This window comes from Neoarius graeffei, chromosome 4 (assembly GCF_027579695.1).
Source record: "Neoarius graeffei isolate fNeoGra1 chromosome 4, fNeoGra1.pri, whole genome shotgun sequence".
Lineage (NCBI taxonomy): Eukaryota > Metazoa > Chordata > Actinopteri > Siluriformes > Ariidae > Neoarius > Neoarius graeffei.
In genome coordinates, this window is record NC_083572.1 from 31732750 (window position 1) to 31760037 (window position 27288).

Sequence of the window (27288 nt, forward strand, 5' to 3'; positions counted from 1 at the left end):
TTGGATATTTCATAACTCTTCATGATAGAATTGGTAGAGTTCAATAAAAATTTTATTTTTTTTTCTTGGCATGGACTTGACATATAAGCACGGTCCATATATTTTCAATAAGGTTGAAGCTAGGACTTTCAGCTTAATGTTAGCCTGCTTTATCCTCCACAACCAGTTCTGATGCACATTTGGGTTCATTGTCCTGTTGTAAGTCCTAAGTCATGTTCAAGTTTCTGATGGCTTATGCTGTAGAATTCTGAGGTAGTCCTCCTTGATTATTCCATCCACTTTGTGCAATGAACCAGTTCCACTGGCAGCAAAACAGCCCTGGAGCATGATGAGCCTACCACCACCACGAGCTGGCACAGTGTCCCTCTGTACATGGTCATTGTGGCCAAACAACTCAATCTTTTTCATCTGACCATACAGTTATCCTCCAGAAGGCTCCCCCGCCCCCCCCCCCCCTTTGTCCATGTGGTCAGCTTCAAACTTTAGTTCAGCTTGAAGGTGTCAATGTTGGAGAAGGGGGTTATTTCTTATATAGGAGCCTCTTAGTCCATGGTGATCTGAACTGTAGACAGTGATCCATCAGTTTCCAGTTCATGGCAGGACTGTGCCATGGTGGTTCCCAGATTGTTCCTGACCATCCAAACCAATTTCCTTTCAGCTGAGGGTGACCGTTTGAGTTTTCTTGAAGCAAAGTGGCTTGGCAAAGTGACTGCTCCTCACAATAACTTGCATACAACTGTTTGAACTGATCTTGGAATTTGCAGTTGTTTAGAAATGGCTCCAAGAAGACATTCCTGAGTTGTGTACATCTGCTATCCTCTTTCTCAGATCTGTGCTGAGCTCCTTGGACTTTCCTGTTTTACTGTGTGTTGGTCAATCCAATGAGTGCTGCAAACAGGCCCTTTTTATGAAGACACACAGAATCTACCAGCTGTAGTCAATCATGGTCATTATCAGGAAGCTAAGAGACCTCAGCCTTGGCAAGAGAAGACATTTTGGAAGTTTCAGCACCTCTGAATTAATAATTTAAGTGAGCGAATGTAAATTTTTGACCCTGTGTTGAGTTCAGAAAACCCAAAGAAAATTATAACTTGTGCACCAAATTGTGGTTTGGTGTGGATTTTTTTATTTATATTAAAAGATGTATGCTGTACAGTCATTCTGCCACAGAAAAAAAGGTTCAAAGAAATTACTCAAAGCTCAAATTATTGCTATGACATTTATGCTAGTGTATGTAAACTTCTGACCACAACTAATATATACTAGTGCATCTCAAAAAATTAGAATACCATGAAAAAGTTCCTTTTTTTCATAATTTAATTCAAAGGTAAACTTTCATATATTCTATATTCATTACATGTGAAGTGAAATATTTAAAGCCTTTTTTGTTTTAATTTTGATGGTTATGGCTTATATCTCATGAAAATCAGAAATCTCATATCTCTAGCCGCTTTATCCTTCTACAGGGTCGCAGGCAAGCTGGAGCCTATCCCAGCTGACTACGGGCGAAAGGCGGGGTACACCCTGGACAAGTCGCCAGGTCATCACAGGGCTGACACATAGACACAGACAACCATTCACATTCACACCTACGGTCAATTTAGAGTCACCAGTTAACCTAACCTGCATGTCTTTGGACTGTGGGGGAAACCGGAGCACCTGGAGGAAACCCACGCGGACACGGGGAGAACATGCAAACTCCACACAGAAAGGCCCTCGCCGGCCACAGGGCTCGAACCCGGACCTTCTTGCTGTGAGGCGACAGCGCTAACCACTACACCACCGTGTCGCCCCAAATCAGAAATCCAGTATCTTAAATTTATTAGAATATTCCCTAAGATCAATCAAAAAAAAGGATTTACAATACAGAAATGTCCAACTTCTGAAAAGTACATTCATTTATACACTCAATACTTGGTTGGGGCTCCTTTACCATGAATTACTCTATCAATGTGGTGTGGCATGGAGGTGATCAGTCTGTGGCACTGCTGAGGTGTTATTGAAGCCCAGGTTGCTTTGATAGTGGCCTTCAGCGTATCTGTATTTTTGGGTCGGGTGTTTTTCTCATCTTCCTCTTGACAATACCCCATAGATTCTCTATGGGGTTCAGGTCAGGCAAGTTGGCTGGCCAATCAAACACAGTAATATCATGGTTGGCAAACCATTTGGTGGTAGTTTTGGCACTGTGGGTAGGTGCTAAGTCCTGCTGGAAAAGGAAATCAGCATCTCCAAAAAGCTCGTCAGCAGATGGAAGCATGAAGTGCTCTAAAATCTCATGGTAGATGGCTGTGTTGACTTTGGACTTGATAAAATACAGTGGACCAACACCAGCAGATGACATGGCACCCCAAATCATCACAGACTATGAAAACGTCACACTGGGCTTCAAACACCTTGGATTCTGTGTCTCTCCACCCTTCCTCCAGACTCTAGAACCGTGATTTTCCAAATTAAATGCAAAATGTACTTTCATCTGAAAAGAGGACTTTGGACCACTGAGCAACAGTCCATTTCTTTCTCTCCTTAGCCCAGATAAGACACTTCTGACATTGTCTCTGGCTCAGGAGTAGCTTGATATTAGGAATGCAAAAGTTGTATCCCCTTTCTTGAAGATGTCTGTTCGTGATGGGTCTTGATACACTGACACCAGCCTCAGTCCACTCCTTGTGAAGCTCTCCCAAGTTCTTGAATCAACTTTTCTTGACAATCCTCTCAAGACTGCGGCTATCCCTGTTGCTTGTGCACCTTTTTCAGCAATGACCTTTTGTGGCTTACCCTCCTTGTAGAGGGCATCAGTGATCATCTGGACAACAGTCAAGTCAGCAGTCTTCCCCATGATTGTGGTTGTGTGTACTGAACTAGACTGAGAGATACACTGTGTTCATACTGTTTTACTCAAACTCGAAATGAAATATTCTAATATTTTGAGATGGGTTTTTGTTTTTGTACTGTATGTCATACTGATTAAAATAGAAAAATGCTTGAAATATTTTAGTTTGTGTAATGAGTCTATAATATATAACATTTTCACTTTCTTAAATAACTGATGGAAAATATTGAACTTTTTCACAATATTCTAATTTTTTTGAGGTGTGTGTGTGTGTGTGTGTGTGTGTGTGTGTAATACACACAACCCCAATTCCAAAAATGTTCAGACGCTGTGTAAATAAGAACAGAATGCGATAATTTTGTAAATCATGGAAACTCTATGTTTCATGGAAAATGGTATAGAGACAGCATATCAGATGTTGTAACTGAAATTTTATTTGGTTTTTTTTTTTTTTTTGGGGGGGGGGGATATATGCTGATCTTGAATTTAAGTTCAGCAACACGTCCCAAAAAAATTGGGACGGGGCATGTTTACCGCTGTATTGCATCACCTCTACTTTGAACAACTGTTTGGGAACTGGGGAGACTGATTGCTGTAGTTTTGAAAGAGAAATGTTGGCCCCTTTTTGCCTGAGATACAATTTCAGTTGCTCAACAGTTTGGGGTCTCTTTTGTTATTTTGTGCTTCATAATGTGCCAAATGTTTTAAATGGAAGACCGGTCTTGACTGCAGGCAGGCCAGTTTAGCACCCAGATTCTGACTACAAAGCCATGCAGAAAGTGGTTTGGCATTGTCTTGCTGAAAGAAGGAAGGTCTTCCCTGAAAGATTTTGTCCGGATGGCAGCATATTGTTCTGAAACTTGTATACATCATTTAGCATTAATGATGCCTTCCCAGACGTACAAGCTATCCCTGCTATGTGCACTAATCCACCCTCATACCATCACAGATGCTGGCTTTTGAACTGTACACTGATGATAAGCCAAATGGTCCCTCCTCTCTTTAGCCTGGAGGACGTGGTGTCCATGATTTTCTAAAAAGAACGTCTGTCTACTTTTGATTAGTCAGACCTCAAGGCAGTTTTTCAATTCTCCTTAGTCCAATATAAAAGAGCTCAGGCCTAGAGAAGGTGGCAGTGTTTCTGGATGTTATTTATGTATGGTTTAACTCGCGTTTGTGGATGCAGTAATGAACTGCTTTTTACACAGACGATAGTTTTTTGAAGTGTTCCTGAGCCCATACAGTGATTTTCCACTACAGACACGTGTCTACTTTTAATGCAGTGTCGCCTGAGGGCCTGAAGATCACAGGCATCCAGTGTCAATTTTCAGTCTGGTCTCTTGTGCACAGAGATTTCTCCAGATTCTCTGAATCTTTTTTTAATGAGTTTTTGTAACATAGGTGTTGTGATCCCCCAAATCCTTTGTAGTTTACATTGAGGAATGTTATTTTTAAGTTGTTGCACTTGTTTACCCATGCAGTCTTTCACAGAGCAGTGAACCCCTCCCCATCTTTACTTTTGAGAGACTCAGCCGCTCTGAGATGCTCTTTTTTTGTGTGTGTGTTTTTTATACCCAATCATGTTACTGACCTGTTGCCAATTAACCTAATAATAATAATTTTTTTTAAGCGTTACACACTTCAGTTTTTTGTTGCCCCTGTTCCAACTTCTCTGAAACATGTTGCTATTGTCAAACTGGGCATGTGTTTTTCAAAAAAGCAATAAAATTTTTCATTTTCAACTTTTGATATGTTGTCCTTGCACTATTTTTCAATGAAATTGAGGGTTTCCGTGAACTTTCACATTGTTTTAATTTAGTGTTGCAACTTTTTTGGAAGTGTGTGTGTGTGTGTGGGGGGGGGGGGGGGGTGTTAATAAATTAAATAAATATTTTAGTGCGCTCTGATTTTAATCGTGTGGAGGCCAAAATGTGCCCACACTTTGGCTCTGTATGCCACATTCTTGTCTTTTTATGCTACAGACCCTTTTGGGCTTCTGTTTATCCATTATATTTCCTTGTCTGTTCATACTTTTGCCACCCTGTGAGCTATAAGGATAATTAGTAGATAATGTTTTGTTTGTTTTTTTTTAAACAACTGAAGGTTTACTAACAGATTTTTAATGCGAGTGTGTAGTCCTATCAAATAAACTGTTTTAAATCTTTATCTGTGCACTATACAACAATAATAAATTATAATAATTTCCTAGGTGAAAAATGCTTCTAATGACGAGTTGGATGACCGGCTGCAATATGTTGATGATAGGTGTGTATGAAACAAGCCTTTGTTACATGCTTTTTATAAAGAATACATCTTCATAAAATATGTACAGTGGTGCTTGAAAGTTTGCGAACCCTTTAGAATTTTCTATATTTCTGCGTAAATGTGACCTAAAACATCAGATTTTCACGGAAGTCCTAAAGGTAGATAAAGAGAACCCAGTTAAACAAATGAGACAAAAATATTATACTTGGTCATTTATTTATTGAGGAAAATGATCCAATATTACATATCTGTGAGTGGCAAAAGTATGTGACCCTCTAGGATTAGCAGTTAATTTGAAGGTGAAATTAGTCAGGTGTTTTCAATCAATGGGATGACAATCGGGTGTGAATGGGCACCCTGTTTTATTTAAAGAACAGGGATCTATCAAAGTCTGATCTTCACAACATATGTTTGTGGAAGTGTATCATGGCACGAACAAAGGAGATTTCTGAGGACCTCAGAAAAAGCATTGTTGATGCTCATCAGGCTGGAAAAGGTTATAAAACCATCTCTAAAAAGTTTGGACTCCACCAATCCAGTCAGACAGACTGTATACAAATGGAGGAAAATTCAAGACCATTGTTACCCTCCCCAGGAGTGGTTGAGCAACTAAGATCACTCCAAGAGCAAGGTGTGTAATAGTCAGTGAGGTCACAAAGGACCCCAGGGTAACTTCTAAGCAACTGAAGGCCTCTCTCACATTGGTTAATGTTCATGAGTCCACCATCAGAACACTGAACAATGGTGTGCATGGCAGGGTTGCAAGGAGAAAGCGACTGCTCTCCAAAAAGAACATTGCTGCTCATCTGTAGTTTGCTAAAGATCATGTGGACAAACCAGAAGGCTATTGGAAAAATGTTTTGTGGATGGATGAGACCAGAATAGAACTTTTTTTTTTTTGGTTTAAATGAGAAAGGAAAAACACTGCATTCCAGCATAAGAACCTTATGCCATCTGTGAAACATGGTGGTGGTAGTATCATGGTTTGGGCCTGTTTTGCTGCATCTGGGCCAGGACGGCTTGCCATCATTGATGGAACAATGAATTCTGAATTATACCAGCGAATTCTAAAGGAAAATGTCAGGACATCTGTCCATGAACTGAATCTCAAGAGAAGATGGGTCATGCAGCAAGACAACGACCCCTAAGCACACAAGTTGTTCGACCAAAGAATGGTTAAAGAAGAATCAAGTTAATGTTTTGGAATGGCCAAGTCAAAGTCCTGACCTTAATCCAATCGAAATGTTGTGGAAGTACCTGAAGCGAGCAGTTCGTGTGAGGAAACCCACCAACATCCCAGAGTTGAAGCTGTTCTGTACGGAGGGATGGGCTAAAATTCCTCCAAGCCCGTGTGCAAGACTGACCAACAGTTACCGGAAATGTTTAGTTGCAGTTATTGCTGCACAAGGGGGTCACACCAAATACTGAAAGCAAAGGCTCACATACTTTTGCCACTCACAGATATGTAATATTGGATCATTTTCCTCAATAAATAAATGACAAAGTATAATAATTTTGTCTCACTTGTTTAACTGGGTTCTCTTTATCTACTTCTAGGACTTATGTGAAAATCTGAATGTTTTAGGTCTCATTTATGCAGAAATATACAGAAAACTCTAAAGGGCTCACAAACTTTCAAGCACCACTGTATGTTGACTGATTTGTGTGTACAATGCTGTTTGTACAGTCAGTGGCCAATTTGTTAGGTATACTGACTGTATAGATGCACTTGTTTTAATTCATTGTGTACATGGGTGCACTTCATTTGGTAATTATCGACTATGCTCCATTTATTGGTATACACCAGGGTTCTCAAACCTTTCACCACCCAGGACTCTTAACTGTTAATAATAATGTAGTACTAACAGTTCAAGGAATGAGGACATAGGCTTATGACAACACAAGGTGTGTGTATTCTCTGTTTACTTTCGCTTCTCCAGTAACTTTATCGGGGCACTTGCGCACATGGCACTAAGTTGTTCAGCAATATCTCTCTCTCTCTCTCTCTGGTTACTGGCTTGTCAGTGGACTAGGTCTGGTACCCCATTGACTAAGGTCAGTCAGCAGGCTGACGATGTCCTAAAAATTAGGTATGAACCTCTTGTAATAACCAGCCAGCCTAAGGAATTGCCTCACCTCCTTTTTGGTCTTGAGTCTCGGGCAGTCCGCAATTGATGTGGTCTTATCAATTTGGGGACACACCTGCACATAACCCAAGTGGAATCCCAATTGGTGTGCTTCCACCTGCCCAATTGCACAATTCCTTGGGTTTGCTGTGAGTCCTGCACCCCTCCATGATCTCTGTACAGCCCCAAAATTTTGTACATGTCACTGCCAATCATTACTGTAAATAATGAGGTCCACCAAATAGGCAGTGGCATGTGCACTGTGTGGGTGGAGGATTCTGTCCTTCAGTTGTTGAAATGTCGTTGGGGCTCTAAACAACCCAAATGGGAACATTAAAAAAAAAAACTGGTGCAACCCAAACAGGGTGGAAAAGGCCCTCGGGATATTGGAGTCAAGGCTTGGTCACATCCAGTGTCGAATAAAAGCATGCCCTGCCTAACCAATTAGTGAACTGCTCAATTTGTGACTTCAGATGCACATTGTGACTTTAGACTCCACATTGACTCTCTTCTAAAATCCAAACGCATTGGGCTGCTTTAGCCACTGTGCAACTTCTTGATTACCCCCATGTCAAGCATAACCTTTCATTTTTCCCGAGCTACTACTTTTTTTTTGGGGGGTGGGGGTGCAGGCAGTGTTTGGGGAACTGATACAGGTGGCTGTGTACCACCACCTTTTGGAGGAATATCAACATGGTGTTATTTCAGGTTAGTGCAACCAGGCAGAGGTGAAAACGCGTTGGATTCCTCCTGCAATCTGTACTCTCTGGGACAGCAAGAGGTGGTCTTCACAGGGGACTGGGGTGAATTGGGCCACACTTCTTAGGTTTGCCTCTGGTTCCAGCTCTTCCCTCTCAGGAACCACCTTTTGCCAGAGCCACAGAAACCACCTGTCTCTATAGTTTCAGGAGATTGAGAGGATAAGTATGAAGAGTATCACCTTTATTCCTTCACCTACCTTCATAGTAGTCTTCTCCAACTCACCCACTGTGTGGCTTTAAAGACTCCTTGCTACTTTGTGAGTAATTTAGAGCTCTGTGTAAGTAGTAAAAGAAGCACTTTATCTCCGGGTGCAAATTTCTATATCTGAGCCCCCTTATTATACAGCCGGGATTGCCATTTTTGTGCCTGTAACAAATTTTCCTGGGTTAGGTGGCTCAATGTGTAGAGTTTTTGCTCTTGGCTCAAGAATGTACTGATTTTTTTTCAATTTTATTGTTGGGTTCCTCCCCCTAAGTTTCCCTAATGACCTCCATGATGCCATGAGGCTTGCCACCATATAACAATTCAAATGGGGGGACCCTGTGGAAGCTTGTGGGACCTCTTTTACTGCAAATAGAAGGGGTCCCAATTTCTAGCATCTACATGAATGAACTTACGAATCATGTTTTATAAGCATTTGATTAAATTTGTTGGACCAGCCTATCCATTTGCAGATGATACAAGCTGGTAAGAATTGATTTCATACCCAGTAATTCATACAGTTCACATAGTATACATGACATGAATGTTGTATGTTGATCAATCTGCATCTCTTTCGGAATCCTGACTTGGGAGATGATGTGGAAGTGATTCTGCAACACTGCATGTAGAAATGGTGTGTAGAGGCACTGCTTCTAGTGTTGCATAATTCACTCAATTTGTACAGGTAGATGTTAACCTGCTAAGCTCTAGTCCTGCCACACCTCCACCAGTGCCTGTCTGCTTAGCTGTGGGGTCATCAGCTGCGGACTGCTGTTCCTAGATATTTTGTCCTTTTATCCCGGAACATCTCCTGGTGGCGGGAGCAGTGAACAGGGACGTCTCCCTGAAACTCCCCATAGCTAACCTTTCTCAGGAGTTGCCTGCTCCCCAAATATTGTCCTGCCTTCTGAGCTATAGCCAGAAGCTGGCCATCTCTGCCTCTTCAGAGTTCCCTGGTGGCTTTTTGTTGCTCTGCCCCATGACCTTAAATCTCAGAGCAGGTGTAATATTGAGTTTCCAGCAAATTCCCTTGTGTGAATCTCCACTGGACAGAGTTTTGTGTTCCAACTGCCTTCCCTGCACTCTGCAACCAAGTCTGCATATTGTCTGCGGTCTTCACTTTCTTCCTTTCATGGGCTGCCTCCAACCCTTCCTCCCAAAGCACAGTCAGCTCCACCAGCAACACTGATTTTGATGCCCATTGACCAGAGCACCATGTCTGGTCGCAGTGTTGTGCTTCAGATCTCTGTTGGAAAATGGAGCTGCTTACCTAAGTTGACCTCCAATTTCCACTTCATCCCAGAAGAGAGGAGCAAGGGTGCTGGTCTTTTGCTGATGCTGTCTGTGGACTCCCCTTGCCTTTGGAAATGGATCCACTGTTGGGTCATTGTCTGACTCCCTTGGCTCACCTCTTGCCTCTTTCTCTCCACCAACTTTGCAAGCTTCCTGAGCACCTGGTTGTGTCTCCATCTGAGTCAGCTCTGTGTGAGAGCGATCTTGCAGCTTGCCAGAATGTGCTGGAGGGAGGTCTTGGCAATCCTACAGAGCTCACAGGCTTGCTCTGTATCCAGCCACTGGTGCAGATTGCAGGGGGAGGGGAGGGTGTTCTAGGTTGCCCGAATAAGGAAACTGAGTCGGGCTTGTGGCAGCTTCCATAAGTCTGCCTGGCTCACCACCCTGTCCCACGTTGTCCAGTGCCCCTGTGCATTGGCCTTCACCTTGTACTCCTCCTGAGCCATCCTCATGACCTCAGAAATAAGAAGGTCCTTTCTCTTCTTGATGGCTCTGGACCACAAGATGGGTAGGTCACTCCATCCAAGGCTTGCCCTTCCTGATTGGACCATACCCATTGCCTCCTTGTGTTACAGCCTGCCCATTGCTTTTTCCACTTTCCTCTATCCACACAGGCATGCAAGTCCTTCATTGACTCCTCAGCTGAGTACCTCTGCTCCATCACCAGCCTTGCCTTCTCATGCTGACAGACTCGATTTCCCAGCTTGCGATCAATATTATTGCAGCAGCAAATTATCAGACATGCAAAAAGAGAGAGAGAGACACCATTGTGCAACATAAAATAGAATTTAGAAAAAATTCCCAAGAACAAGCCAACTATATAATATACGTACAGGTAGAAACATGATGATAAATGTCTGTGTGCTTTGCACATGTGAACGTGTTTAATAGTGCTAAAAGCAAAAATTGTTAGAAATGAAGATAAAAACTATGCAAGAATGGCAATGTTGAATAGAAGAGTTAAAAAAAATTAATGATGCAAAAGTAACCAATGACTACGTAAATGAGCAAGCTCTGGTGGGGCAAAAGTTGCAGAGGATCAGGGTCATAAACAGGACTATACAGCAGCGAGGTCAGAGTTCTCTCTGTCAGACAGAGGGGAGTTATTTTGCAGGATGATGGCTTGGGGCAGGAAACAGTCCCTATGACAGCAAAGCTGTAACAGTCTGTTGAAGGTACTCCGCTGTCTGTCCAGTATGTGGTTGAGAGGGTGGTCAGGATTATCCAGGATGGATAAGTTTGTTCAGAGTCGTCCTCTCCACCACAGCCTCAAGTGTCCTGTTTGCAGCCAATTACACAGCCAGTCTTTAAAAAAAAAAACTTTGTGTGGCTTGATATGTCCCTCTTCTGCTGCTATCCAGTGTGCTGCTGCAAACAGGAAATTTCCCCATTGTGGGATAATAAAGATCTTATCTTTTATCAGTTTGAGTCTGCTGGTGTCACTGGCTCCAATGCTGCTCCTCTAACAAACCACTGCAAAAAAAAGCATATTGACCTCAACAGACTGATAAAAGATCTCCAGCATCTTGCTGCACATGTTGAAGGATCTCAGCTTCCTCAGGAAGTAGTCTGCTCATCCCCTTCTCCTATACAGCCTCAGTGTTTTGCTTTACAGTCCAGTCTGTTGTTGATGGTAACACCCAGGTACTTGTCCTCCTCCACATCCTCTCCCAAAATGTGCAATGGTTGTGAAGCGATCCTCTTCTTTCTGAAGTCGATCACCATCTCTGGTCTTGTTGACATTCAGCTGCAGGTGATTTCTGTCCAGCCCACTCCACAAAGTTGTCTACTGGAGCTCTGTACTCCCCCTCCTGTCCCTCACTTATACATCCAACAACAGCAAAGTCATCAGAAAATTTCTGCAGTCCACATAGCCTGGAGTTGTACTGAAGGTCAGTGGTTTAAAAGGTGAAAAGGAAAGGAGACAGCACAGTCCCCTGTGGAGCAGCAATACAACTAACCACCACGTCAGACAGAACACTACCCAGATGGACAAACCGTGGCCTGCCTGTTGGTCAGTAATCCAGGAGACAACGGAGGTGTCAACACCCATCACCTGCAGTTTCTCCCCCAGTGGCTGAATGGTGTTTAAAAGCACTGGAAAAATCAAAATGTGATTCTCACAGTGCTGCCACCACCATCCAAGTGCAAATTAGCTCATTGCAGCAGGTAGATGATGGAGTCATCAACTCCCAAATGGGGCTGATGGGCAAACTGTAGCTGGTCCAGCAGCACCCTCAGATGGGCCAAGGCCACCCTCTCCAACACCATCACATGAGATGTGTGGGCAACTGGTTGATTTTAGTCCTTAAGGTCTGATGGGGTCGACTTCTTTGGGACTAGAACTAGGCAGGACGTCTTCCAAAGTGCTGGTATTCTCTCTTGACTCAAGCACTGGTTGTAAAGGTATTGCAGGACAGGAGACAGCTAGCTGGCACAGGTCCTCAGGATCCTGGGGCCGATATGGTCAGGTCCTGCAGCTTTTTGCTGATGGAGTCTCTCCAGCTGTCTTCTAAATTGGCCTGTAGTCACAGTCATGTGGGATGGGTGCTGATGTTTTCAGTGGAAGAGCATAGGCCCTGCTCACCGGGAGGGTCTGGATGTGTGGAGGAGATGACAGAGGGCTGTGAGCTAAACTTGTTGAAGAAACAGTTCAGTTTGTTTGCTCTTTGATGGCTGTCTCTCACCTTTACACCTGGTGATCTGCTTCATTCCAGTCCACGCATCCCTCCTATTGTTCTGTTGGAGTTTGGCCTCTAGCTTCTTCCTGTAGGCATCATTACACTCAGAGTTTCTCTTGGAGCTCATGTTGCGCTCTCCTCAGTTCTTCTCCATCTCCAGACCTCAACACCACCGCCTTCTTGTTTTTAGAAGTGCTTTTAGGTCCCTTGTGATTCATGGCTTGTTTAGGGAAGCAGTGTACAGTCTGGGTTGGCATGGTGGTGTTTTCACAGAATCTGATGTATTCTGTGATGTTGGTTATGTCATTGATATTCTCCCCATGTTGCTCAGAGTACATCCCGGTCTGTCGACTCAAAGCAGTCCTGCAGCCTCCTGAGTCCACCTTCTCACAGTCCTTGTGTGGCCAGGCTGCTGCCAAACAAGAGTGACATACTTGGGGATTAGTAGGATCAGATCTGCTAAGGGGGGAGGGCTGTGGTGTGCTGTATGTATCATTTGTATACAGAAGATCCAAGGTTTTATTGTGTCTAGTGGGACAGTCAACATATTGGTGAAAAGTTGGTAGTGGTTTGTCCAGTGTAGCATGATTTTTTTTTTTTTTTAAATCCCTAGTGATTTGCTATAAACATATTGGGCTGTTCAGTCTGTATCTTGGCAACAGTGGAGCTGATGACCTCGCAAGCTAATGCTGCATCAGCTCATGGAGGAATGTAAACAGCGATGACAATGGTGGACGTGAATTCTCGAGGCAAATAATAGGGACGCATTCCCACAGCAAGCAGTTCAATGTCCAGGTTACAGAGACATTGCTTCATATGCATGTCTGGGAAGAAAGGAGGAATTGTACTCCATGTGAGTGAGAGGTGGTGTAATCCCAGACATGTGCATGTGAAGGAACATTTCTGTCACCTGGATATTCAGCTACTTGCTGTGGGGATGTGTCCCTATTATCTGCCTTGGGAATTCCTATTTGCCATAGTCATGTTCGAATGAACGAATGTTCATTTTAATTTCTTACATCAAATACTTTCTTCATATATTTTTTTTGGGGGGGGGGTATTTACAAGTAGAGTTTTTCATCCTAGGTTGGTTCACCAACACGCTCTGCCATTTTGGTTTTATCTACTCGCAGTATATGAGCTGATAGCCTAGAAGTAGAGTAGCCAATCAGAGTGCGTGATTGCTCATATCTAATCTGTGTGTTTTAAAATAAATACATATATGAATGAATGATGCTTCTGAGTCCAGCCCATAAGGGCTGGGTGCTAGGAGGAAAATTTTGAAATTGGAGACTTCAAGTGGTGCATTCTGGTGGACCTCTAGGGCTGATTTTGGGCACAATTCAGCTTTTTATTTTTATTTTATTTTTAAACACACAATGTCAAATATGCAAGGGGCAAAATTTAAAGGGCAAAATTTAGATTTGAAATTAAAACACTGGAAACAGTCAATTCAAAGAAATCTAATTTTATTATCCAATAAAAAATGGAGTATTGAACAATGTAGGAAATCGAGGTCAAATCACGCAACAGTGCCATCTAGAGACCAGCACTGAGAACGTGGCTTTATTTATTTTTTTTTTTCCTTTTTTTATTAAAGTAGTATATGAATTACAGCATCTCGTAGAGGAGACATATATCTGGGAAAAACAAACAATATATCACAACACACAAAAAATAAAAAATAAAAAAAAATAAAAACTCAAAAAGCAAAAAAAAAAAAAAAAACACAAATGGGGCAAGAGAGACATGTAGTATAGGAGCATTTTAGAGTAATAACAAAGAAAAAATTTCTTTAAGGATTTTGCCAGCCACCTTGGACTTCACATTACGGAGTGAACGACAGTATAACTGAAACTCATTAATAAAACACAAGAAGGAGGGCTTGACACTTCTCCACTTACAGCAATGAATGTGATATTTACCCATTAGTATTACAATGTTTACCAAATCAGAAATGGAAGAATCAATGTTATCCATGTAAAAATGAATATGAGAGATAGCAAAAGGTTGCAAGAGAACGTGGCTTTATGTATGGTTGCAAATGGCAGTTAGTGCATGCAGCGAAACCCTTTTTATTTTCACTTCTGGGTTGAGTACCAGGATAGTCTAGACCTATATATTGCAAGATTGTCCTATTTCTGTTCTTCCCCTCTGAAAATGAGTAGTTGGAAATATTTCGGTGTGGAAAGTACTCTACATTTTGCAATTTATGGTTGTTTTTTTTTTTTTTTTGTGTGCGCGCGCGCAAGTGACAGCGTCATGCTGATGTCATACAATGCGGTGGAGCACCATATATCTGTGCGTTGGTGTGTGTGTGTGTGTGTGTACAGTGGCATGCAAAAGTTTGGGCACCCTTGCTGAAAATGTCTGTTACTGTGAATAGTTAAGTGAGCAGAAGATGAACTGATCACCAAAAGGTGTAAAAATGAGATTTCTTTTCAGTGTTTTATGTGAGATTTGTGTATTTTTTTTTTGTACAATTGGAGAGTGAAAAAAGAAAAGGAACACCATGCGAAAGTTTGGGCACCCTAATACATTTGAGTTCTCAGGAAACTTTTTTTTCTTTAAAAAAAAAACCAAGGTTCCAGACCTTAATTAGCTTATTGAGCTGTGGCTTGTTCAAATTCTTCATTAGGAAAAGTCAGATGATGCAGATTTCAAAGCTGTATAAATTCTCTGACTCCTCAAATTTGTCCCTAAAATCAACAACCATGGGCTTCTCTAAGCAACTCCCTAGCATTCTGAATAATAAAATAATTGATGCTCACAAAGCAGGAGAAGGCTACAAGAACATAGCAAAGTGTTTTCAGGTAGCTGTTTCCTCAGATCATAATGTTAAGAAATGGCAGTTAACAAACAGTGGAGATCAAGGTGAGGTCTGGAAGATGAAGAAAAGTTTCTGAAAGAATTGCTTGTTGGATTGCTAGAAAGGCAAATATAAACCTCTGTTTGACTGCAAAAGACCTTCAGAAAGATTTAGCAGACCCTGGAGTGGTGGTGCACTGTTCTACTATGCAGCAACACCTGAACAAATATGACCTTCATGAGAGAGTCATCAGAAGAAAACCTTTCCTGTGTCTGAGCCTCAAAATTCAGTGTCTGAAGTTTGCAAATGAACATCTAAATAAGCCTGATGCATTTTGGAAATAAGTCCTGTTGACTGATGAAATCAAAATAGAACTTTTTGGCCACAATGTGCAAAGGTATGTTTGGAGAAAAAAGGGTGCCAAATTCCAGGAAAAGAACACCTCTCCAACTCTGAAGCATGGGTGTGGATCGATCATGCTTTGGGGTTGTGTTGCAGCCAGTGGCACAGGGCACATTTCATTGGTCGAGGGAAGCATGGATTTGAATAAATACCAGCAATCTCTGGAAGCAAACATCACACAATCTGTAGAAAAGTTGAAGTTAAAAAGAGGATGGGTCCTACAATAAGACGATGATCCAAAACACACCTCAAAATCTATAATGGAATACCTCAAGAGGCACAAGCTGAAGGTTTTGTCATGACCCTCACAGTCCCCTGACCTAAGCATCATTTGAAAATCTGTGGATAGATCTCAAAAGAGTAGTGCATGCAAGACAGCCCAAGAAACTTGTAGAACTGGAAGCCTTTTGCAAGGACGAATGCACGAAAATCCCCCAAGTAAGAACTGAAAGATCGTTAGCTGGCTATAAAAAGTGTTTACAAGCTGTGATACTTGCCAAAGGGGGTGTTAATAAGTACTGACCATGCCAGGCGCCCAAACTTTTGCTTCAGGTCCTTTTTCATTTTTTGGTGTTTTACACCTGTAAATGGGGGTGACACGGTGGTGTAGTGGTTAGCGCTGTCGCCTCACAGCAAGAAGGTTCGGGTTCGAGCCCCGTGGCCGGCGAGGGCCTTTCTGTGCGGAGTTTGCATGTTCTTCCCGTGTCCGCGTGGGTTTCCTCCGGGTGCTCCGGTTTCCCCCACAGTCCAAAGACATGCAGGTTAGGTTAACTGGTGACTCTAAATTGACCATAGGTGTGAGTGTGAATGGTTGTCTGTGTCCATGTGTCAGCCCTGTGATGACCTGGCGACTTGTCTAGGGTGTACCCTGCCTTTCATCCGTAGTCAGCTGGGATAGGCTCCAGCTTGCCTGCAACCCTGTAGAACAGGATAAAGCGGCTAGAGATAATGAGATGAGAGACACCTGTAAATGATGGAAATAAAAATGTAAGCTTGTGGAAAATATTTAATGTCATCTTTACCCTTATGCCTTTTGGTGATCAGTTCATCTTCTGCTCACTTAACTATTCACAGTAACAGACATTTTCAGCAAGGGTGCCCAAACTTTTCCGTGTGTGTTTTTTTTTTTTTTTTTTTGATTGATTGATTGTGTGTGTGTGTGTGTGCGCGCGTGTGTGTGTATGTATGTATGTGTGTGTGTGTGTGTGTGTATGTATATATATATATATATATATATATATATATATATATATATATATAAAATAATAATCTCCTTCTCACCCCCGGCGGGGGGGTGGTATCCATGTCATCCTCAAGCTCGGGTCCTCTACCAGAGGCCTGGGAGTTTGAGGGTTCTGCGCAGTATCTTCGATGTTCCTAGGACTGCGCTCTTCTGCACTGAGGCTTCAGATGTTGTTCCTGGGATTTGCTGGAGCCACTCTCCCAGTTTGGGGGTTACTGCCCCAAGTGCCCCCACTACCACGGGGACCACGCAACCCTTGACCTTCCACATCCGTTCCAGCTGCTCTTTCAACCCTTGATACTTCTCAAGTTTCTCATGTTCCTTCTTCCTGATGTTGGCATCAGCTGGGATCGCCACATCTATCACCACCACCCTCTTCTGCTCTTTGTCCACCACCACTATGTCCGGTTGGTTAGCCAGGATCTGTTTGTCAGTCTGGAAGCTGAAGTCCCACAGAATCTTGGCCCTGTTGTTCTCAGCCACCTTCTGTGGTATGGCCCATTGGGACTTGGGTATTTCTATTCCATACTGGTTGCAGATGTTCCTGTATACTATCCCAGCCACTTGGTTGTGCCTCTCCATGTACGCTGATCCAGCTAGCATCTTACACCCTGCTACTATGTACTGGACTGTTTCAGGGGCTTCTTTGCACAGTCTGCATCTTGGGTCTGATCTACTCTGGTAGATCCTGGCCTCTATGGCTCTTGTGCTTATGGCCTGTTCTTGTGCTGCCATGATTAGTGCCTCTGTGCTGTCTGTCAGTCCTGCATTATCCAGCCACTGGTAGGATTTCTTGATATCAGCCACTTCCTCTATCTGACGGTGGTACATGCCATGTAGGGGTTTGTCTCTCCAGGTTGTCTGTTCCTCCTCCTCCTCTGCACTCTCATCAGGGTTCTGCTGCCTGAGACATTCACTTAGCAGTTCATCCTTTGGGGCCATCTTTCTGATGTATTCTCGGATTTTCGATGTTTCATCCTGGACCGTGGTCTTGAAGCTCACTAGCCCTCGGCCTCCCTCTTTCCGCTTAGTGTATAGTCTCAGGGTGCTGGACTTGGGGTGGAACCCTCCATGCATGGTGAGGAGCTTTCTAGTCTTGATATCTGTGGCTTCTATCTCCTCCTTTGGCCAGTTTATGATACCAGCGGGGTATCTGATGACTGGTAGTGCGTACATGTTGATGGCTCGGACCTTGTTTTTACCATTCAGCTGACTTTTCAGGACCTGCCTTACTCTCTGGAGGTATTTGGCTGTGGTTGACTTCCTTGTGGCCTCTTCATGGTTTCCATTAGCCTGTGGGATGCCAAGGTACTTGTAGCTGTCTTGGATATCACCTATGTTGCCCTCTGGTAGGTCAGTCCCTTCAGTCCGGATCATCTTGCCTCTCTTTGAGACCATCCGGCCACACTTGTCCAATCCGAATGACATCCCTATGTCATCGCTGTAGATCCGGGTGGTGTGGATCAGCGAGTCTATTTCTCGCTCATTCCTGGCATACAGCTTGATGTCATCCATGTAGAGCAGGTGGCTGATTGTTGCCCCACTACGGAATCGGTACCCGTAGCCGCTCTTCGTGATGATCTGACTGAGGGGGTTCAGGCCTATGCAGAACAGCAGTGGTGATAGCGCATCTCCTTGGTATATGCCGCACTTGATGTTGACTTGGGCAATGGGTTTTGAGTTGGCCTCTAGGGTTGTCTTCCACATTTCCATTGAGTTCTGTATGAAGGTCCTTAGGTTCCTGTTGATCTTATACAGTTCCAGACATTCCAGTATCCATGTGTGTGGCATTGAGTCGTAGGCTTTCTTGTAGTCAATCCAGGCAGTGCACAGGTTGGTCTGTCTCTTCTTACAGTCTCGGGCGACTGTTCTATCGGCCAGTAGCTGGTGCTTGGCTCCTCTGGTGTTACTGCCAATTCCTTTCTGTGCCTCACTCATGTATTGAGCCACATGCTTACTCATTTTTGCCGCAATGATGCCTGACAGGGCCTTCCATGTTGTGCAGAGACAGGTAATTGGCCGGTAGTTGGATGGGATGGGTCCCTTCTGGGGGTCCTTCATGATTAGGACTGTCCTGCCTTGGGTTAGCCATTCTGGGTGGGTTCCATCCCTCAGCAGCTGGTTCATCTGTGCTGCTAGGCGTTCATGGAGTGCAGTTAGCTTCTTCAGCCAGTACGTATGGATCATATCGGGGCCTGGTGCTGTCCAGCTCTTCATCTTTGACACTCTTTCTTGGACGTCTGCCATTGAGATGGTTACTGGTTCTTGTTCTGGGAGGTTGCTGTGGTCAGCTCTTAGGTCCACTAACCATTGGGCATTGGTGTTGTGTGATGCCTTTCTTTCCCATATGTCTTTCCAGTATTTTTCCACCTCAGCTCTTGGTGGGTCTGACCGGTTGTTGTTCCCCTGCCATTGAGAGTACACCTTGGCTGGTTCAGTGGAGAACAGCTTGTTTATTCTCCTGGCCTCTCCTTCCTTGGTGTATCTCCTCAACCGGGTGGCCAGAGCTGTTAGTCGCTGTTTGGCAGTTTTATATATATATATGTGTGTGTGTGTGTGTGTGTGTATATATATATATATATATATATATATATATATACACATTATATATATATATATACACATTATATATATATATATATATATATATATATATATATATATATATATATATATATATATACACACACACATATATATACATACACACACACACGTATATACACATATATATATATACATACACACATTATATATATTATATGTATATACGTGTGTGTGTATGTATATATGTGTGTGTGTGTATGTATATTATATATATATATATATATATATATATATACACACACACACACACACGTGTGTGTGTGTGTGTGTATATATATATATATATATATATATATATATATATATATATATATATATAAAACCCCGATTCCAAAAAAGTTGGGACAAAGTACAAATTGTAAATAAAAACGGAATGCAATGATGTGGAAGTTTCAAAATTCCATATTTTATTCAGAATAGAACATAGATGACATATCAAATGTTTAAACTGAGAAAATGTATCATTTAAAGAGAAAAATTAGGTGGTTTTAAATTTCATGACAACAACACATCTCAAAAAAGTTGGGACAAGGCCATGTTTACCACTGTGAGACATCCCCTTTTCTCTTTACAACAGTCTGTAAACATCTGGGGACTGAGCAGACAAGTTGCTCAAGTTTAGTTACACACAGGAATGTTAACCCATTCTTGTCTAATGTAGGATTCTAGTTGCTCAACTGTCTTAGGTCTTTTTTGTCGTATCTTCCGTTTTATGATGCGCCAAATGTTTTCTATGGGTGAAAGATCTGGACTGCAGGCTGGCCAGTTCAGTACCCGGACCCTTCTTCTACACAGCCATGATGCAGTAATTGATGCAGTATGTGGTTTGGCATTGTCATGTTAGAAAATGCAACGTCTTCCTTGAAAGAGACGTCGTCTGGATGGGAGCATATGTTGCTCTTGAACCTGGATATACCTTTCAGCATTGATGGTGTCTTTCCAGATGTGTAAGCTGCCCATGCCACATGCACTAATGCAGCCCCATACCATCAGAGATGCAGGCTTCTGAACTGAGCGCCGATAACAACTTGGGTTGTCCTTCTCCCCTTTAGTCCGAATGACACGGCGTCCCTGATTTCCATAAAGAACTTCAAATTTTGATTCGTCTGACCACAGAACAGTTTTCCACTTTGCCACAGTCCATTTTAAATGAGCCTTGGCCCAGAGAAGACGTCTGGGCTTCTGGATCATGTTTAGATATGGCTTCTTCTTTGAACTATAGAGTTTTAGCTGGCAACGGCAGATGGCACGGTGAATTGTGTTCACAGAAAATGTTCTCTGGAAATATTCCTGAGCCCATTTTGTGATTTCCAGTACAGAAGCATGCCTGTATGTGATGCAGGTGCTGTCTAAGGGCCCAAAGATCACTGGCACCCAGTATGGTTTTCCAGCCTTGACCCTTACGCACAGAGATTCTTCCAGATTCTCTGAGTTTTTTGATGATATTATGCACTGTAGATGATGATATGTTCAAACTCTTTGTAATTTTACACTGTTGAACTACTTTCTGATATTGCTCCACTATTTGTCGGCGCAGAATTAGGGGGATTGGTGATCCTCTTCCCATCTTTACTTCTGAGAGCCGCTGCCACTCCAAGATGCTCTTTTTATACCCAGTCATGTTAATGACCTCTTGCCAATTGACCTAATGAGTTGCAATTTGGTCCTCCAGCTGTTCCTTTTTTGTACCTTTAACTTTTCCAGCCTCTTATTGCCCCTGTCCCAACTTTTTTGAGATGTGTTGCTGTCATGAAATTTCAAATGAGCCAATATTTGGCACGAAATTTCAAAATGTCTCACTTTTGACATTTGATATGTTGTCTATGTTCTATTGTGAATACAATATCAGTTTTTAAGATTTGTAAATTATTGCATTCCGTTTTTATTTACAATTTGTACTTTGTCCCAACTTTTTTGGAATCGGGGTTGTGTGTGTGTGTGTGTGTGTGTGTGTATATATATATGTGTAATATATATATATATATATTATTAGTGTGTGTATGTGTATATATATATATATATATTAATTAGTGTATATGTAATGATTTAGAACCTAGGGTGGCATCCAAAAGGTAAGGCTGGTTCTTTTCAGGTTTTCTTACTATTATCTTTTCTGGGAGGATTTTACCTTGTCATTGTTGATCATTATGCTTGCTCATTAGGGCTCTATTTCTGAAGGGAAGCATATTTAGACCAACATTTTGGGATGTTGAAACCTCTATAAAAAAATAAAATTCAGTTTAAATGTAACTTCAAAATATAGCCATGCATAGACCAATGAATGTTTGTTTGTTTCTTTGGATAAATGATTGAGGTTTCATTTTTACATTTTAGACCGGTCAGTGACCTGAGGTACCCCATGTTCTCAGACAAGATGAACAAACTGGGATGGAAGCCAAGGGTCCCATGGGAAGAAGGCATTAGAAGGACAAGTAAGGGTGTTCTTTGCGGTCATACTGTTGCTCAAATTATGGTACTATTTTATAACCTTAAGATTTGAACACCAAACTACAATAAAATAACGTTTCTTAAAAGCCTCATATTTAACTTAAATGTGGGTGCTTTGACTGCACTTCAAGCCAAACAAAACCCAAAAAGTAAATTATTTTATACTGACAATATCCATACAAGGCATGTTCAAGTTTTCACTTGTTCATATTTGTACCTTTTATACTGTGTACAGATTTTAAAAGAAAAACAATCTCCCTGGGTGCTGACATCTCTTCAATGGTGTGGGGTGTTTGTTTGTGTGTGTTTTTATTTATTTATTTATAATGAACGTTATTGAAAAAATTCAAATATAAAAATGTATCAGACAAGTACTCCGTCTAGTGGAACAGTGACGTAAGATGTTATAAAAAATGATTGCAAAATGAATCTACATGTGTATATGAAATTTACCAGACAAAATTAACAAATTCACAATAAAATCAATGTCGTCTTTTTCATGCTCAAAGTATATAGTAACGTTCTGACATTTAATTTTGATATTAATACTCAAAGTATATAGTAACGTTCTGACATTTAATTTTGATATTAATACTCAAAGTATATAGTAACGTTCTGACATTTAATTTTGATATTAATTTTACACAATGTATAACTTTCTAGTTGAGTCCAGAAATTGAGTATATACAGTGGAAAAATAAATGTGTTAAAGATTCTGGTTCAGTGTTATAAAAAAACAAACTACTGGAGAAGTATAAATTTGTTGGATATGGGTATATAAATATGTAAAACTTTGACGTGCTTCTTTAATCTTATTAGAAATACAGAACTTGTATGGCAATAACCAGGTCCTCTGCCAGTCAGTGCCTGTAAAAATGTTGTCCATAAAAGATTTCCCTTTTGGAGATAACTTCCTCCTTTTCTAAAGTGTATTATGTACAGTATCTGCTTGTTATTGCCTTTTGAGTGCATAATATCAGCACTGTTTGTCATCAAAATGGGTTGTATTCACAGTGATTCTTGAAATTGAAGATGACCAAGAAGGATAGGCCACTGGAAATAGCTTTAATTTCAAAATTCAGGTCTTTCCTTGTAATGGGGAAGGATTTGATGAAGGAAACACTCATAACTTTGCAATGCACAGGGCTCTACATTAACTTTTGAAACCACTTGTCCTGTTGGGCAAGTTGAAAGGAAATTTACTTGTCCGAATGTGAAGTTGACTTGTCCGAAGAAAAATTTGAGAAAAAAACCCCACAAAAACTATTTGTAATAAACTAATTTCACCAGAATTACTTTAACACAATCTATTCACTGCAGAAAAAAATTGGACTCCATCAATCATTAATTTATTTATGAGAAATTGAAAAACAGAAAATTAAAATTATACAGTATATTTTCATTTTTAAATTATTAACTTCGAATATATATCCTCCACTGATTAATTGTTGTTGTCTAATTATTCATTGTGGCTCCTGTATGGTATTTAATGGTTGCGATGAAAGTTGCAGTGTTTTTTAGGTTTTTGTTGCGATTACATCGCGGGAGGAAGTGAAAGTTGCGAGAAATTGTTGCGATTTTCTCTTTTTGTGATTAAAATTGAGTGATATGTTAAATATTAAGTTATTACTAAAAACTATTGATTAAAAAAACAAAGACACTGAGAAATGGTCCTATAAACAACTTTACCAATATAAAAGATTACCAGGACTACAAAAATGCAGAAAAATAGGCTTTACTTATCCAAATACACCTGTTGGTTCAAAAGTTGAAGTGCATAGAACCTCACAACACAACATGAAGTTACCTTAAAATATAATATAAATGCCTCAGCTTTCATGTAAGAAAAAAAAACTATTAATACTAGTACTGTGTGCAGACAGTCTCTCCTGAAGACTGAATTAAACAATAATTATAAACTAATAAAATAAATGGCTCAGGCTTCATAGAAGGAAAAAAAACAATTTGAACAGAATCTCACAGTATGCTGCTGAAGCTGCCTAAACAATGGAAAATAAAATACCATTTTGGCAAAAATATTGGCATCCATTAATTTCTTGTATTAAGTAAAAAATAAAGTGCACACAGTCCTTCACTGTAAACATAACACACTTTCAGTAACAGAATTTAAGCCTACGTAAACACTGACTCGCACATGCGGCTTCTCTTGAACGTATACACAGAAGTAAGGCGGAAGGTAGTTTGTCGACGTCACCTCAAGACGATGCCAACAATTGGTCAAATTTGCGGGAAAGTTGCGGTGATTGGATATAATTGCAACACCGCCCTGAATTCACAGGGATTGGTTGAATTTGCATTGAAGTTGCAAATGGCAACATCGCAAAATCCTGGAGGGTCTGGTAAACGACCGTTTACTTTTCAGCTCAAATACACGAAGCGGTATTGGCCGGTTTTGCAAGAGGAATATTGCACATGCGCACATCGCTCTTTCCGAAGAGAAACATCCAGCGATTCATCAAAACAATATGTCGAGTGAGATGCTTCGGAAATCGTGAATAAACTGATAAATTTGATATGTAACCTGAATATCGGCGTATTTTGTCACTTGTCCAATCGGACAAGTAACTGAGACGATGAACTTGTCCGACATAAAGGATCGCTTGTCCCGGACAAGCGGTCAACCGTTAATGTCGAGCCCTGATGCATCATTACTATCACAATTGCATAAATGATTCCTTGATCAAGCCAATTCTGCTTAAATATAATTTTTTTTTTTTTTTTAAACTGTGATGTCTTCATTATTCCATATAATAGTTTTATGTGGGGAAACATTATGGGAGTAACAATTTCCAAGCCTATTTGGTAAAATTTTGACAATTTTAAAGGCAATTTGGTAATCCTGACATTACAAGTGAGTAAGAAATGAAGACCGCCCAGTTTTCTAAAAGTGTTGTTTGGGATAAAGTACCAAATAGAATCTGGGGCTTTGAGACATTTCTTTAATCCATCTTATCTTAAATGTGTTGTTTAAGTCAATAAAATTTAATAATTCAAATCCCCCTTCTTTTCCGGATCCTGAAAGTATATCCATTTTAGGAGGGCTTTTTTTCCCATATAAAATTAGCAAGTATTTTGTTTGTCTTTGGGGATTGAGTCTTGCGTGAACGAAAATAAAGCAGGATACACACTGGTCTTGAAATACCTTCATCCTTGGTTAAAAGGATTCTTCCAAGAATATTCTAATATTCTTTATTATTGAAGTCACTGAAAAGCGTAGAGCAAATAAACAGCACGCCTTGAATTGCAGTGCCTCTCTCCAGTTTCTCATTGCTCACTTTCCTAAAGTTGTTACACTGGTGCTGAAACCTGGGACTTGAGGAACAAATGTCACCATGGAGACCAAACCAGTCAGGGAGATCCTCCAGACCCTTACTGCTGATGACCAACGTCAGTACCAAGAGCTACTTACACTGGCCAGTGAGCAGGGGCAGCACTTCCAGGCCCAGGCGAAGGACCGACAGGTGACACGGAGATTGGTCCAGTCAGTAGGTACTCCCAGTGGTTGCTCCTGCGGCCAGGATTCTTGTTCAGCTGGTCAAGATGGGGCCACAGGATGACAAAGAAGCTGTTTGAGCACATTGCGGAATGAGCTTTTGGACAATGTCACAGTGGGTGGCTTGCCTGTTGCCGCTTCTGTCGGGGGGGAAACGCAGGCTTGGCAGCTCCCAGCCACCAGCATGCTGGAGTACCTGGGTCTAAGGCAGGCTATGTTGCAGCGAGTTGGCCGCGGCCCAGGAGAACATCGCCAGCAGTTCTGTGCACTGGCCTACAGCAAAGTCGGCCGCCTGTTTGTGTTCATGCAGCAGCACGGAGACATGGTGGTTACGAGCAGGCGAGTGCGACGTGGAGTATGTCATTGACTGCGTGATGCTGCCGCAACCCCCCCCTGGAATCTCCTTAGGGAATTTCCTTTTGGAACAGATGCATGATGAGTCTCTGAGGCATGTTTTTGACCAAGTGAAAGTGATTTGATGGCCAAACCCTCCAGCCTAACATGGTGCTTTCCTTTCCGTATTTTAGTATTCTTGTACCCTCTATGGTCAAGAGCTTCGCCAGCAAAGCTTGGCAGGTTTAGAATGAGTAGATCATGTATTTAGATTAATATCTGACTTTTTATCATACAAGCATGATAAAAAGATTTGTCAATTCACTATATATCCAGGACACACAGAATTGAAATTGAAATGCTGTTTCTCACCTTTCTTGTAAAAAACAGATAAAGATTACACACTCAAACAAAAAAAAAAATAGATATATAGATTAAAATTAAGAAAAACAAATGTATATGTGTGTAATACACACTAAAATCAATGTACAAAATAGCAGTAGTGCAATACAGTACAATAACGGAGGAGGTGCTAGAAGAGCAGCTTATGAGGTGTATATGACAGTAGTGCAAATGAGCAATAGCAGCAGATACAGCAGTAATGCTAATGTTTGTGGTGTGATGTGCAAATGAATGAGGTAGTTTTCTTGTGTGAATGAATATGTTATAGACCAGGGGTAGGGGGTAGATAGTGGACAGAGTTCAGCATCCTGACAGCCTGGTGGATGAAGCTGTTCAGCAGTCTTGTGGAGTGGGCCCGGAGGCTCCGGTACCTCTACCCTGAGGGCAGGAGGTTGAAGAGTGAGTGTGAAGAGTGGGAGGTGTCACCAGCGATGCTGATGGCTCTGCGGGTGAGATGGGAGTGATGGATGTCTGTAAGGGAGGGCTGAGGGGTACCGATGATCTTGCTGGCTGTGTTCACTATGTGTTGCAGAGTCTTCCGGCAGGAGGCACTGCAACCTCTGTACCACGCAGTGATGCAGCCAGTGAGGACACTCTCAGTGGTGCCCCTGTAGAATGAGCACATGATGGGGGGGGGACTAGTGCACTCCTTAGTTTGCAGAGGAAGTAGAGGCGAGTTTGAGCCTTCTTGGCCAGCAATGTGATGTTGGACCAGGAGAGGTCCTCGGCGATGTGCACCCCTAGGAATTTGGTGCTGCTCACCCTCTCCACTTCAGCACCATTGATGGTCAGAGGAGGTTGCTGTGAGTGACCTCTCCTGAAGTCGACTACAATCTCTTTGGTCTTCTCCATGTTCAGGAAGAGATTGTCTTTACTCCACTGGACCAGTTGGCTCACCTCATTCCTGTAGTTGGCTTCGTCGTTGTTAGTGATGAGGCCCACCACAGTCATGCCATCCACAAACTTGATGTGGTTGGTGTTGTAGATTGGTACACAGTCCTGGGTCAGCAGGATGAAGAGCAGTGGGCTGAGCACACACCCTTGTGGGGCCTCTGTGCTCAGCATGATGGTCCTGGAGGTGGTCCTGGAGGTGTTACTGGCGACCTGAACTTTCTGTAGCCTCCCTGTAAGAAAGTCCAGCACCCAGTTACAAGGAGAGGCGTTGAGTCCCAAATGTCTGAGTTTTTGTTTCAGCTGCTGGGGAATGATTGTGTTGAATGCCGAACTGTAATCCAAGAACAGCATTTGCACATACAGTAGGTGTTTGAGTCCAGGTGAGTGAGGGCTGTGTGGAGAGCAGCAGAGATGGTGTCCTCTATGGACCTGTTTGACCTATATGCAAACTGGAATGGGTCATGAGAGGGAGGGAGAA

General features: G+C 41.9%; 1 protein-coding gene across 6 annotated transcripts in view; it reads left to right on the forward strand.

Moving 5' to 3' along the window:
- LOC132884972 (dTDP-D-glucose 4,6-dehydratase-like) overlaps nucleotides 1-27288 on the forward strand; it is a 59798-nt gene that overhangs the window by 11210 nt on the left and 21300 nt on the right. For 3 of the 6 annotated variants that reach the window (XM_060919125.1, XM_060919124.1, XM_060919126.1), the window contains 3 exons: nucleotides 5040-5095; nucleotides 21554-21651; nucleotides 21903-22039. In XM_060919125.1, coding sequence (XP_060775108.1) covers nucleotides 5040-5095; nucleotides 21554-21651; nucleotides 21903-21994 — 246 coding nt within the window. In that variant the 3' untranslated portion in view covers nucleotides 21995-22039. Of the gene's footprint in view, nucleotides 1-5039; nucleotides 5096-21553; nucleotides 21652-21902; nucleotides 22040-27288 lie in introns of those variants that run through there. The other 3 variants (XM_060919127.1, XM_060919128.1, XM_060919129.1) reach the window with 3 other exon arrangements.